The sequence below is a fragment of the Cibotium barometz genome, chromosome 22 (genome assembly GCF_041138505.1).
Source record: "Cibotium barometz isolate CiBa-2024 chromosome 22, ASM4113850v1, whole genome shotgun sequence".
Taxonomy (NCBI): Eukaryota; Viridiplantae; Streptophyta; class Polypodiopsida; order Cyatheales; family Cibotiaceae; genus Cibotium; species Cibotium barometz.
In genome coordinates, this window is record NC_141067.1 from 956,375 (window position 1) to 971,647 (window position 15,273).

Below are 15,273 nucleotides of genomic sequence, written 5' to 3' on the forward strand. Positions count from 1 at the left end.
GTAACCTATAAACCACCCCCTTTGATCCCGGAACGTCAAAAAAATCTGTAAAGCTAGCTCTAATACTAAGGATATGCTAAATATGTGAGATACTAGAGATATAATACGATAATCTCCGTCAATCAAGAGGTGTCAAGATGGATCCTCTACTACCTCAAGGTGGGAGAGATCTTACAATTCTGAAACCCAACGATCTAAACCTTCGACAGTGGTGTTCAAAGATCCTCTTCTGTGGCCTCTTGGGTGGGAATCAGCCAGGCTACAAGCCCGATTGAGAAGATCACGAATTGCTGGAGGGAGGAGTTTGTCATGAAGAACCCGACCCATAGGGCGATATCATTGGGGGAGATAGCCATCTCATAATGTGGTCTCCCCTCTTTTCAGTTCTCTACTATCTTTTCCTTTCTTTAACTCCAGAGGATAGCTTCCGTTAATGTCACATGCACTCTGCACTCAGTGCATGGTGACAAGATGGCTCATCATCAGAAGTGCAACATTTGTACAGTTTTAGAACCCAATAGGATGATATTTGTCGTACGCCGTGACCCCATTGTACATCCTCAGTCCAGGATAAGTCAGGCACGAGCTACGTAGGTCATTCCTCAGCCTTAGTGGGTCAGTCAGTCAGTCAAGTCCCTTACTTGGAGAGAATCATTCATGCATGTAGAGTCAGTAGAAGCCTTAGGGTTTGCATCAGAAAGCACTCTGCATCTTGCATAATATGCATACATATGCCTGTGCATCATTTAGAACATCCCCAAAGCCTGAGGGAATTTACTGGGATTTATCTGGTATTTTTCCCATATTTATTAGTATTTATTTATCATTATTTGCATTATTGGGCATTTATAAATATTAAGTTTATTAAATGACCAACCTCCAGTTAGTATAAATAGGCTTGCCTAGAGCCTCTTTTGCTCATTCAGTCTTCATTGTGCTAAGAGCTCTCCTCTCTCTTGCTTTCAGTCCAAGACTAATCCAGCCCTAGTGCCCATAAGCTTTCTTCTCCAGCCCTTGAGATCCATAGCTTCAGCCCAGCCCTAGGTGCCTGTCCTCAGCCTCTTTCAGCCTTGAATTCAGCATCAGTTCATGCCCTAGATTCAGCATACTCCTCAGCTCAGTTCCACGCCAGAAATCAGTAGCAATCAGCCTTCATACCTGCGTTTTGGTTCAGCCGTACATCTGCGTTTTGCTCCAGCCGTACAGCAGCAGCCCTGCAATCATCTGTTGCTCATGCGTTTCAGTCCACAGCCCTCTCCAGACACCTGCGTTTCTGTCCACAGCAGATTCCAGCCCTGAAGCAACAGTCTACAGCAGTTTCCAGCCCTGAAACTGTTGTTTGCATCAGTGTCCAGCATTCTGTGCATCATCAACACATTCAGCAGTCATTTGGTGAAGGTAACTCAGCATTCATATGTGTTTTCAGCATTCTAACAGTGTGTAGAACAGTCCACCTTCTTCTTCTTTGAGCCTCAGGTGTGCAGCCCTTCCTCATGCCCTTGGGAGGAGTGCATAGGCCTGAGATCAAGTCATCGAGGTGTTTCTACAGCAGTGTACAGCTCAGCCATACTCCGATCCTCCGAGATCTTGCGTTTGGCTTATCTACAGTCATAGTTTTTTCAAACGTCAATCAAACGTCAAACGCGAACGAGTATGAAAGTATGATACGAGTTTGATTCAAACCCTTGAAGTGAATCAAACGCAACCCTAATTTTTTAGCATTTTTTAAACAAATCCATATTTACTTGAACATTAAAACATCATAACATGAAGCACCTCAAAACTAGCAATTGAATTGAAGCAAATGAAAATTGAAAATTGAAATGCGCATTGTGCACTGCGCAAAGTTCAAACTGCAGTGTAGACTCTAGAGTGACTAGTGTAGAGTCTAGACTCTAGAGAACAAAAGCCAGCTGATACAAAATGATAAAGCCAGGGGAAAAAACCCCTCCTAAAGAAGGTAAAAAGTGCCCTGGCAACTACAGAACTAAACAACAAGGAAGGAAGGGGAGATGGTCATGACTCATACAAACTAGACTCTACGCGAGTCTTCACCTAAATGAATCATGATAGATCATTCTCTGAAATAGAGTCATCCTCCCCTTCTTCCTCCTCCTCCTCATCATCATCATCATCATCGTCATCATCATCATCATCATCATCATCATCATCATCATGCTCACCAAGGGAACTGGTGCCAACGATATCACTTCTGCTTGCCCCCGTATGCGATAATGAGGCTACAACATCCTCTTGCTCCTCTTCTTGTGTCTCTTGCAATGCAAGAAATCTATCATCATCATTCTCCTTGTTAATCATTTCCAATGTGACCTCCATCTTTTCGTAGCCTCCAAGCTTGATCTTGTTGATAAGGCGAAGGTTGGTGTGAATGTATACAAGATGCTCTGTTCTTTTTGGAAGCAACTTGTTCCTTCTCTTTGTTTGGATAAGAGAGAATGTGCTCCAATTTCTCTCACATGGGGAGGAACAAGTCCCTTGTGAGAGCACCCTTATAGCCAGCTGTTGCAATTTGGGTGTCTGGGCCCCAAATGTTTCCCACCATTTGACAGCTTGATGCATTCTTTTCTCATCTCTAGCCACAGCACGAGCAAATGCACCTGCTCTTCGGACTTATAAGTGTCAAGTTCATCACATAGAACACCTTGCATATCCACATCATATTTTGTATATCTCTCCATGACAGTCATCCAACCTTCATGCACCTCTCTGTCACCACCAGGATTCTTAGCTCTCCAAATAGGATGCAAAACATAGGCTGCAGCATGTAAAGGTGAATGCATCATATCCCACCTATCCACACTAAGATTCTTAATGTCTTGCAGTTTATTTGCATCCACTCCTCCTACAACCTGCAGCTTCTCAACCATGCGATCTGTCATCTCATACATGAGACCCATGGTGGCGCCTTCTCTATCTGCAAGACGAAGGATCTTTAAAATAGGTGCACAAATTTTCACAATCACTTTAGCCTCCTGCCAAAAGCTTGCACCCAATATAATGTTAGCCACATCCAAGCCTTTCACGGTACGTGAGACCTTTTTCCTTGTCCAAGCTTCACTAACAACCATACGACGCAACCCATTGTAGCATCTGTCATCCAATAAATTCACCAGCATTATAAAAGAGTAAGCAAAGCGCGTCATCGATGGCTTCAATAATTCCTTTTTACTAAATTGACGATACAAAGCCAAGATTGTGTGCTTCCGTGTAACAAATGTCACAATTAGATTTGCTTGAGCCAAAATAGGAGCAATCCATTGAAGCTTGCCAATATCTTCCAACAATAGATCCAAACAATGACAAGTGCATCTAGTGAAGAAGATGTTAGGCCACTCTTGCTCGATCAAATCACCAGCCCGCAAACAATTTGAGGCATTATCCATACACACCTGCACTACATAATCGGGGCCAATATCAAGGATTACATCTTTCAAGATGCCAAAAATATACTCGCCAGATTTGAACTCCCCACTTGTATCAACTGCTTTTATTGAAACAGACCCATATATGGATGTAGCCATTACATTGATAATTGGCCTGCGCCTTGCATCTGACCATCCATCACAAACAATGCTGCATCCATATCTCTTCCACTTTTCTCTAATGTCTAGCAAGTCACGATCAACGCATTTGACTTCATCCACAAGCTCTTTTGTACGCAAGCTGTTATATGAGGGAGGCTTATAGCTTGGCCCAACTTGCCCAATTGCCTTCACCATGTCAAGAAAATATGGGCTTCTAACTTTCCAAAAAGGAACATCTTCCGCATAGAAGAAGCGACGAAGAGCAATGTTTGCCTCTTTTCGTGCTTGTACATCCCAAGCTTTAGCTAGAGCACCCTGTGTCTTTGACACCTTCTTTCTGCTCACGTGCTGTTGAGAGCTAGAAGGCCCAATACCACTTGCAACATTTGATGCATGTACATCGACACTACCATGAGAAGCCTCTCCCAAATCAGATACGCATGCATCAATGTTTGCCATGGAGTCTTGCACTCCACCCACATGCAATCTGCGACATACATCTTTTACATTTTGGGGTGCAGCATTACATTTTCCCACACCATGACCTGATAAACCAAGAATATGTGCCCTTATTCGCGATGGACCACCATCCCAAGTGTGCCCACAATATTTGCATCTACATGTAGTCTGGCCTTTTTCAGTTGTTTTCAAAATGGACACATGCTCCCATTCAGCTTTGCGCTTTCGTCCCATTTGCACAAGTTAAAACCCTGTTACCAACTTACATGTATATTCGTCCCGAGTCCCGACTCCCACCTGCTGAGTCCCACCAGTGGAAGGTGCTTGCTGCTGCTTGCTGGCGAGTGGCAGTGCTGGGCCTTCAAATTTCAGTAGAGAAAGACTGCTGCTCGAGAATCGATGGGCTGTGTGCACTGTGTGCAGGGCTGACTCAGCCTGCTGTGCCTGCACAGTCACGCAAGAGAGAGAGATGGGCTGTGTGCACTGTGCAGGGCTGCCTCAGCCTGCTGTGCCTGCACAATCACGCAAGAGAGAGAGATGGGCTGCCCGGCTGTGTGCACTGTGCAGGGCTGCCTCAACCTGCTGTGCCTGCACAGTCGAGCAAGAGAGAGACTCGAGAGAGTCTAGACTCAAGACACGATGGGCGGGCAGATTCGTCACTCGAGAGAGAGTGGGCGCAACTTGCAAGAGAGATACGCTCGACTCCCTTGACACGATGGGCGGGGCGAAATAGAGAGAGACGGTGGGCGGGGGCGCAAGAGATGCGATGGGCGACGAAGCGTTAAAAAAAACCCCCAAAAAAGTCCACGTTTGAAATTTTTTTCAAACGTTTTTTTTTTCAAACGTTTGTAAACGTTTGCTTCGCGTATCAAACGCGTTTGAATGCAACTATGTCTACAGTCCAAAGTCATTCTCTCTAAAGTAATAAAGCAAATACTATCTCGTTATCGGGATAGGGGGCCCTTCAGTGGGTAATTTGGGACCCAATCTGGTGTACAGTGTTCATATCTCTCTCTCATCTCTTTAAAGTTTGAAGTAAATGAAATGGATTGCTAAACTCACGAAACTCAGGATACAGAAGACGGTGTGAGCATATTGTGTGACAGGATCAACCAATACAAAGACTTCCGCTGCATATCACATTGGTATCAGATTCAGATAGTCCACACACACCGTATCCTAGCGTGGGGGCATCCTCGGATGGTTAGATTGCGTTCCGGCACGACCACCGACTTCAACATCATGTCTACACGAGAGAGTACTCATCAGCCGGAAGACGTCTCCCCCGAAGGAGACCTTGCTCTTCCGCCTAGAGCAGACACCATAGCTCTTTTAAGAGCTCAGAAGCAACTACTCATGGAGCGTCTCCAACTCTTGGAGGCAGCAGCAGCACGTCCTTCTACACCTCCAGCAGCACCCGACTACATCTCCCTCTTCTTTCAGATGGAACAACAAAGGAGAGAGGACGAGGCCCGAAGGAGAAGAGAAAAAGAAGAAAGACGGGACTATGAGGAAGCCCAACACAGGATTGAAGAAGACCGGCGTCAGGTTGAACTCGCCGCTCGGGAACACCAACGTGAGCTTGATCGAGAACGTATGTTACTCGAACACCAACGGGAAAAGGAGGCCATACACTTGAGGTATTAGTAGCTCTCCTCAGTCTCCCCAGTCATAGGTGTCACCAGCCAGCATCCCGCAGCAGCAACCACCATCATTCGCAGTCAACCGAATTTCAGCAAGTATGATGGTAAGTGTGATCATTCTTCAGTTAATCAATTTGTTCATCAATTTAATGCTCATTTTCCATTAGCTAGGATCACAGACCCACAAGACAAAGTCCACTTAGCGGCTCCCCATCTCACTGGTGAGGCAGTCACTTGGTGGCAGCATTGGTCTAGTATTCATACTGACCAGGCCACAGGTGTCACAGCCTTTGACTGGGACATCTTTGTCCATGACCTGAAGACCAGATTTCTCCCGCCCCAATACATGACCGGTCTGAAAGACGAGTTCTATGGACTCAGACAGAACGGTTCCCCAGTGCTTCAGTTTTCCGGTAAGGTTATTACTTTAGCACAGCAGTTAGGGTTATCTGAGCAGGCCAAGATGGAGCAATTCATTCGTGGATTGGACTCCAACATTCGGTTCACAGTTTGTAACTTTGAACCAAGTACATATGACCGGGCTCTGACTCTCGCTCAGAACGAAGAAATGAAGCTCAACGGGGGCAAGCCCAAGCAGACATCTCAGTCCAGTACCAAACCCCAGCAGCAGCAATCAGCTGCTGTGCTGGGGCAAGCCCAAGCAGACATCTCAGTCCAGTACCAAACCCCAGCAGCAGCAATCAGCTGCATAGTCAGGGAAAGGTAACGCATCTTCTAAAGATGCTAAGAAGGACAGCAGTAATAGCTCCAGTTCAGGGGGTAAGAAGGATAAAGAACCTAAGAAAACCCCTGATGAAAAGGCTAAAGCAGGCATTATTTGAGGTTATCTTCCTCCAGAGGAGCAAAAGAAGTATCAGTCAGAAAATAGATGTTTTTTCTGTCATATTATAGGGCATGGTAAGAAGGATTCCCACAAATGGCAAGCGGCACAAGCTGCCAAAGCTCCTTCTGCCACAGTTGCCACAGCCTCCCCAGCTCCTCCAGCCTCGCCTACTACCTCAAATGCAGTTCAACTTTTACCTTCCATGCATCCTATGCCATCCGTGGTATTTGATGCTAAGCAGGAGGGTGAGAGCGATGCTGCTCAGAAAAGCCTTATCCGAGCTTATGGCTCTGCCCAGGGCCGACAGTTTGTAGTCCTTTTCGATATGGGTAGTTCTGAAGACGCCATCTCTCCCCAGTTGGCTAATAAATTGAACTGCACATTAGTCCCATATCATCTGGATGTGGACGGGTTTACACCTGGTCTTCGCACCCACATTTCCCAGAAGGCACAGCAGTTTGCCTGTGAAGTTCAGAAGGCCTCATTTCAACGAGATTTCATCGTCTCCCCTCTGTTAGGGTGTGACATGATCTTAGGAATTCAGTGGTTCCGTCAGTATGAGCCTATTCCCAATTGGGGGCAGGACACTTTTACTATTTGTAAAGGTTTTCCTGAGCCTGTCATGATTCGTGGGGATAGAAGCATTCTTGGCATCCCATTGATTTCACATCTCCAGGCTAGACGAGCTATCCGCAAGGGAGCAGAAGGAGCACTCCTTTATGTTCGTGCTCAAACAGCCCCTCCCTCCTTAGTAGCATCCCTTACATCGTCAGTCCCTCAGTTAGCAGACCTCCTATCCAGACACCAGGACATTATGCTTAGGGACGATCTCCCACCCAGTCTCCCACCCTCTCGCCTTGAGGACCATCACATTGATTTGGTCCCTGGATCAGACCCTCCTAGCAGGTTTCCCTATCGTCTTTCCAAGACTTTAGAGGGCGAGTTGGAAAAGCAGTTATCTGAGCTTCTCCGAGCCGGATTCATTCGGCCTTCTTTCTCCCCATTTGCTGCACCTATCCTATTTGTCCAAAAGAAGGACAAGTCTGCATGCCTTTGTGTAGACTACAGGGCATTAAACAAACTCACTATTTGGAGCGTTTAGACGGTGCTAAGTTTTTCACTAAGATCGACCTCAAGAGTGGTTACCATCAGGTCCGCATTTTTGAAGCTGACATTCCAAAAACAGCTTTCAGGACAGAGCGTGGTCACTACGAGTTCGTAGTCATGCCTTTTGGGCTTACAAATGCACCCGCAACGTTCAATAAGATGATGTCTAGGATTTTCGCAGTCCACATTGGGAAGTGTGTTTTCATATTCCTTGATGACATACTAGTCTTCTCAGCCACCACTGCGGAGCAGCATGAGAAAGATGTGGAGAAAGTCTTGCAACTTTTGCGAGATAATCAGCTCTACATAGACGCCAAAGAGTCTATCTTTGGTGTTAAGGAAGTTCAGTATTTGGGCTACATCATTGGTTCCGATGGGATTAGACTGGACCCATCAAAGGTTGAGGAGATCTTAGATTGGGATATTCCTAAGACCGCCCAAGAAATCCGTTCATTCGTAGGTCTTTGTTAGGCCTATAGCACACATGTCCATCAGTTTTCCAACCTTGCAGCACCTCTTACCGACTTGCTCAAGGGGGTGAAGACTCGCAAGCAGAAAGTCTCAGTTACAGGTAAGGCACTTGATGCATTCCGTGCACTCCAGAAAGCTGCCTCAGAAGCACCTGTATTAAAGTTAGCATCATGGGACAAACCTTTCGAGGTCATCACCGATGCCAGCAATGTAGCTATAGGTGCAGTCCTCCAGCAGGACAATAGACCCGTGGCTTATTACAGCAGAAAGTTGGATGTCGCTGAAAAGAATTATTCGGTATATGACAAAGAGCTTTTGGGTGTGATCACAGCGCTCAAACATTGGAAGCCTTTTCTTTATGGACAGGCTTTCACAGTGAAAACAGACCACCAAGCACTTAAGTGGCTTCAGACTATGCCAAGTGCCCAGTGGAGTGATCGACAGGCCAGGTGGAGTCAAATCTTCCAACAGTTTGGAGGTATGATTGAATACATCCTTGGTAAGCATAACCCAGTAGCAGATGCTCTCGGTCGAAAGTCCAGCATCCAGGCAGTCGAAGAAGCTACCATTCTCGAAATCACGGGGAAGGACTTGGATAGTATGAAAGACCAATATGTCGACTCCCCTGAGTTTGGTACTCAGTATAGTTTGGCCCTCACTTCTGAGCCTGGCCACTATTCAATACAGAACGGTTGGTTGTTCTACAAGAACCGTCTCTGTGTTACTCGGGAAAAGCGTTACGCTCTTCTCCACGATGCCCATGACTCCTTAGTTGGAGGACATAGGGGTATCAACAGTACCCTCGAGAAATTAGAACGGTCCTTTTATTGGCCAAAGATGAGGCGTGATGTCTATGCACATGTACAAGCCTGTAAGATTTGTCAAAAAGTCAAGGTTCCCCATACAAAGAAGGCAGGTTTACTTCAACCTTTGCCTATCCCCGACGGACCTTTTATCGACATATCTATGGACTTTGTAGGGCCTCTACCAGCATCCACTGGATCCCGTAACACTCAGTGTTTTACCATTGTGGATCGCTTTAGTAAGTTCTGCATGCTCATCCCATGCAAGCATACGGCCACAGCCGAGGACGTAGCCCGTCTGTTTCTCAAGCATTGGTATCCAATTTGTGGTTTGCCTAGCACCATAACATCAGACAGAGATTCCAAGTTTACCTCGCATTTCTGGAGGGCATTATTTGAAAACTTTGGAACTAAGTTGCAGTTGTCTAGTGCATTCCATCCCCAGACAGATGGCCAGACAGAAATTTATAATCAGTTGGCCTTTGATGTCCTCAAGTCATATTGTCATGACCAGCAGTCCAAATGGGAGCACTATCTTCCGTTGGTCCAAGCTATCTTGAACGACACGCATTCATCCAGTGTCGGACGGACTCCATATGAAGCAGCCTTTGGTCGCCGTTTTTTTTTTCTCTTTTGACGAGAATGGTGTCTCCATCTTTAGAGGCTAATAAAACCACGAAAGCATTTTCCGAGATCATTGAGTCAGTCAAGGACCGCTTGACCAAAGCTCAGGAAGCATATAGCAGACAGGCAAATAAATCTAGACGAGATGTCCACTTCCAGGAAGGGGATTGGGTCTATTTGTGTATCATGAAGCAGAGATTGAAACAAGTGGGCAAACGTTGTCCCAAGCTTTCATTCCGTAGTTTTGGCCCTTTTCCAATAGTTAAGAAGATAAGTGATGTCTCAATGAAGTTAAAGTTGCCTGCCAGTTGGACAATGCATGATGTTTTCCATGTTTCTTGGCTAAAACCATATGTTGGTCCAGAAGTGTTTGATGTTTCAGATGAACAGCAGCCATACATGGTAGACGAGGCAGAAGTTATTGAGCCTGAGCAGATCCTTCTTCATCGATGGAAGCATGGTTCTGGTCGACGGATTCGTCAGTTCTATACGAAGTTCCGAGATCGAGGCACCCACGAAGCCGTATGGCTCGACGAGGAGTTCTTCCAGGAGTACCCCCAGTTATTGGCGGACTACTTGGAAGCCATGAACCTGCCGCCAAGCTAATCAGGAGGGAACGTCACATGCACTCTGCACTCAGTGCATGGTGACAAGATGGCTCATCATCAGAAGTGCAACATTTGTACAGTTTTAGAACCCAATAGGATGATATTTGTCGTACGCCGTGACCCCATTGTACATCCTCAGTCCAGGATAAGTCAGGCACGAGCTACGTAGGTCATTCCTCAGCCTTAGTGGGTCAGTCAGTCAGTCAAGTCCCTTAACCCACTTGGAGAGAATCATTCATGCATGTAGAATCAGTAGAAGCCTTAGGGTTTGCATCAGAAAGCACTCTGCATCTTGCATAATATGCATACATATGCTTGTGCATCATTTAGAACATCCCCAAAGCCTTAGGGAATTTACTGGGATTTATCTGGTATTTTTCCCATATTTATTAGTATTTATTTATCATTATTTGCATTATTGGGCATTTATAAATATTAAGTTTATTAAATGACCAACCTCCAGTTAGTATAAATAGGCTTGCCTAGAGCCTCTTTTGCTCATTCAGTCTTCATTGTGCTAAGAGCTCTCCTCTCTCTTGCTTTCAGCCCAAGACTAATCCAGCCCTAGTGCCCATAAGCTTTCTTCTCCAGCCCTTGAGATCCATAGCTTCAGCCCAGCCCTAGGTGCCTGTCCTCAGCCTCTTTCAGCCCTGAATTCAGCATCAGTTCATGCCCTAGATTCAGCATACTCCTCAGCTCAGTTCCATGCCAGACATCAGTAGCAATCAGCCTTCATACCTGCGTTTTGGTGCAGCCGTACAGCAGTCCATCTGCGTTTTGCTCCAGCCGTACAGCAGCAGCCCTGCAATCATCTGTTGCTCATGCGTTTCAGTCCACAGCCCTCTCCAGACACCTGCGTTTCTGTCCACAGCAGATTCCAGCCCTGAAGCAACAGTCTACAGCAGTTTCCAGCCCTGAAACTGTTGTTTGCATCAGTGTCCAGCATTCTGTGCATCATCAACACATTCAGCAGTCATCTGGTGAAGGTAACTCAGCATTCATATGTGTTTTCAGCATTCTAACAGTGTGTAGAACAGTCCACCTTCTTCTTCTTTGAGCCTCAGGTGTGTAGCCCTTCCTCATGCCCTTGGGAGGAGTGCATAGGCTCGAGATCAAGTCATCGAGGTGTTTCTACAGCAGTGTACAGATCAGCCATACTCCGATCCTCCGAGATCTTGCGTTTGGCTTATCTACAGTCCAAAGTCATTCTCTCTAAAGTAATAAAGCAAATACTATCTCGTTATCGGGATAGGGGGCCCTTCAGTGGGTAATTCGGGACCCAATCTGGTGTACAGTGTTCATATCTCTCTCTCATCTCTTTAAAGTTTGAAGTAAATGAAATGGATTGCTAAACTCACGAAACTCAGGATACAGAAGACGGTGTGAGCATATTGTGTGACAGGATCAACCAATACAAAGACTTCCGCTGCATATCACAGTTAAGAGGAGGATGGGGGAGGGTTTATGAAGAGGATGGGGGAGGGCTAGCCCTCAGGTCTCTCATCATCGTTATTTGATTCTATTAATATCCTTTGGAGTTAAAGAAAGGAAAATATAGTAGAGAATTGAAGAGGGGGGAGACCACATTATGAGATGGCTATCTGCCTCCGAGTGATATCGCCCTATGGGTCCTAGTTCTTCATGAAAAACTCCTCCCTCCAACGATCTTCTCGATCGGGTTTGTGGCCTAGCTGATTCCCACCCAAGAGGCCACATAAGAGGATCTCTGAGCACCACTGTCGAAGGTTTAGATCGTTGGGTTTCAGAATTGTAAGATCTCTCCCACCTTGAGGTAGTAGAGGATCCATCTTGACACATCTTGATTGACGGAGATTATCGTATTATATCTCTGGTATCTCACATATTTAGCATATCCTTAGTACTAGAGCTAGCTTTATAGATTTCTTTGTAAGGTTATAATTTATGAGGCTTGGACGTCGTGTATTTTGGCACAAGCCTGTGCAAGTAATTCATAAACAAGGTTTTTGCTTTTTCTCTCTTTGATATTAATAGAAGCTATCCATGTGGTTAGATAGCTCATGGACGGTGTCAAGGCTTATGAGGAGGATGGGGGAGGGCTAGCCCTTAAAGTCTCTCACCATCGTATTGTAGCAGTACCAGTCATAGCCCCACCTACAGGCGGCTAGTGGCTAGGCTCATGCCAGAGATGGGAGATTTGCAGTAGCATAGCAGCCTGGCACATTTGGCGTGCTAGATGCAGCGAGGCCATTGAGGGTACCCACACTCCGCGGAATGAGACCATCAAGAGCATATGGCTCGATATCATTCACACCCTTTGTGGTCAGTGGGGGAAGTTACAGGGAGGTCTGACTGCATGTGGAAGCGGCGGGAAACTTCCTTGAGGCTATGGAGGCCTAGCCCTTTCCTCACAGATAGAGGAGGAGACCCCATTTGGCTTTACAGACCACTTGTGTGGTGTTGTCCCCCCCCCTCCCCCCCCCCCCCCCCCTTGTATGAGATAGCTTTCTCCTCACAGAGTGGCCAGCTGGAGGAGAAGTGTATCTTCCCTCATGATTATTTGATTCCCGCCCCATCTATGAGGCGAGTTTGTATCCAGCCCTACGGGGTTTATCTAGCCCATTGTGGCTGTTTTTTCATTAACTAAGAGAAGGATCTTTTTCCCGGAAAGAAGAAGAAGAAGAAGCTATCCATCTGTTTATCCCTGTTTTTATATTTTGCTTTTGTCTTCCTTTCTCTAACTCCACTATTTTTACAGGTTTTAGGAAGTTATATATGATGTGTACTTCCAAGCTAAGCTTCCAATCGTTCTATAGCTAGTTCAAAGTGCTGTCAATTCAAGCCTGACATCACTAAAAACCAGTAGTTGAGTTTGTTATCAAGTCATGCCATAGAGCATGTACGGGAAATGGGATTCATTATTTTCTATCAGGTCATGTTACAGAGCATGTGCTGAGATAAAACCTGATTTGATGCTCCTTGCAATCATTCTTCACAGATTAAGTCGAACACACACAATGACTCTACTATCAGTTGCCAATTCCGCCATTTCTTCAGCTGTACAAGACATACTGTTGAAATAATGTAGGATGGTCACTTTGGCATGCCTTCTGTTTACAGTAACACTATAAGAGGATTGATGTCAGTTCAAAACGATTATTTACTATATGCCTGAGCACTTCTGCTGGTGTGTCTCTAGAGAACTATGTGGAAGGTCTGCTTCATCCTCTTTTAGTGTCTATTATCCCATTTGAATGCCTCTTTATAAATATGTAAGCCTTTTGTTTGTAAAGTTCTTGTGTTTGAAGGACAAGTATTTAGAGTTTTTTCAGTTGTAGGGAAAGCTTAAGATGTTAATTGAGTTGCCATGTATTTTCCAGAAAACTTTGAACAGAAATTATGTGCACAGAAAGTCTTGAAGAAGTGAAAGTTTGGATTGTACATGCAATGTATAGGCATTCAAATTTTGAGTCAGAGAAATGAGTTTACATTGATTTAGTGATGCCTCTGGGCAGGTGTAATGGCTATGGGAGCCGTCAATGTTGTGCGAGGCTCTAGATCATCTGTCGAGGAACTGTCATTCATATATTCCCATTCAGACAGGTTTGAAGAAAATTCCCCGCCTTGCTGAGTTGATGTGATGTGGGTGTGATGTTCATTATGGAACTTTGAGCAAGGTTCCCTGTTCATGCTGCTAAACTTGATAAACCTGGCTACTTTTGGAAGATGCACATAAAAAGGTTTTAATCAGGTGATTCTGAGGTGTGAAGTTTACGGTTCCGTCATGCCCCGAGGCTTACTCATTTTAGATCAAATCAAATCTCCATTGTACGTCACCCACTCGTTCTGCAGAGTAATGGACAACCTCAAAATTAGTGACCGATCAGATCATTCGACATTCTGCAACCAATCAAAATCAGAGAATTTTCTTGTCCTTCTCTGAGCCAGGGCATGACGGGTCACTCCCCCTGCCCCCTGGCACGGAATCGGCTCCACCTTGTGCTGTTCTGGCCGGGAAAGGGGGGGGGCGGTGCAGAGGGAGGTTCTATACGTCTGTTTTAACCTAGAAACTGGGTTGAGGAAGCTTTGTGGTTGCAACAAGATGTGGCGTGCAGCGTTTACATTAAAGTTGGAATCTTGTGTGAGAGGAAGAAAGTGATTTTCAATACATTTACATGTGAACCTGAAGTTTTGGTCTTCATTGTAGTGTTGCCCTCGTTGTTGACAATGAAGAACTTTGCAATAAATTGCTACCTACTCTCAATGCATCCTCAACTTTGAGGTTTGTGGTACTTCTTTGGGGTGACAAGTCTTCACTGTCTAAAGATGCTGTTGCTTATCTCCCAATCTACACATATGAGGAGTTTTTGGCTAGCGGATTTCAAGCCAAAAAAGCCCTCTCTGCTTCGAATGATTCTGGTACATGTGTAAGCACTTTAAATATTGCATAAGTCCCTACTTTGAACCCTAGTGTGGATTGTGGGAATCAATCATATCCATGCTTGTATTGAAATGCAGTCCCAAGTCTTTGCTATCAAGAAATCCAGCCACATGATGTGGCTACAATTGTGTACACCAGCGGCACCACAGGAAACCCGAAAGGTGTAATGCTCACTCATTCAAACCTACTTCATCAGGTGATTATGCTTCATTAACCTCCTTTTTCATGATTCATCATTTGATACTATGCATGATGTAGTTGATGGTTTATTGTCTGTGGATGATTACCATGAGGTTATAAATCGCACTCTCTTATAAAGTGAATTTGGACATGTTCTTGGATTCATCTAGGTATATCTTACTGTTGCAGTATTAGCAGACATGCAAATTTCACATTGTGAAGTTTTCGTCCAAGTTGCGGCCAGTTGATATTGTGTTGATTCTTTCTATCTGTAGTGGTGCATATGCCCTATCAACTATCTTTTGGTTGTAATAATTTTTTCTATTTGTTGTGATCCCTTAGTGCTAGGCTTCATTATGGTTGAGTTTGCCCTGCATCTCTGGAGCTTTGATAGAAACTCGGTACATAGACCTTTGTATGATTGTATGCTCTTATGTGTGTGTGTGCATGGGGTGTGTCTGTGAGAGAGCATATATTGGTACCAAGTTCTATACCCACTATTGGGCAGTGATGACTTTAGTGGGGATGTCCTAGTATCTAGTCCAAACTATGAATGGAGTTGATGGTTT

At 45.2% G+C, this 15,273-nt stretch overlaps 1 protein-coding gene across 4 annotated transcripts in view; it reads left to right on the plus strand.

Moving 5' to 3' along the window:
* The window catches only part of LOC147626142 (long-chain-fatty-acid--[acyl-carrier-protein] ligase AEE15, chloroplastic-like), a 130,546-nt gene that overhangs the window by 53,598 nt on the left and 61,675 nt on the right, over positions 1-15,273 (plus strand). For all 4 annotated transcript variants that reach the window (XR_015268557.1, XM_086816249.1, XM_086816250.1 and 1 more), the window contains 3 exons: positions 13,599-13,686; positions 14,291-14,502; positions 14,602-14,720. Coding sequence is in view for 3 of the 4 variants with exons in the window: in XM_086816249.1 (XP_086672375.1) it covers positions 13,599-13,686; positions 14,291-14,502; positions 14,602-14,720 (419 nt within the window). In the remaining variant the exon portion in view is untranslated. The remainder of the gene's footprint in view (positions 1-13,598; positions 13,687-14,290; positions 14,503-14,601; positions 14,721-15,273) is intronic.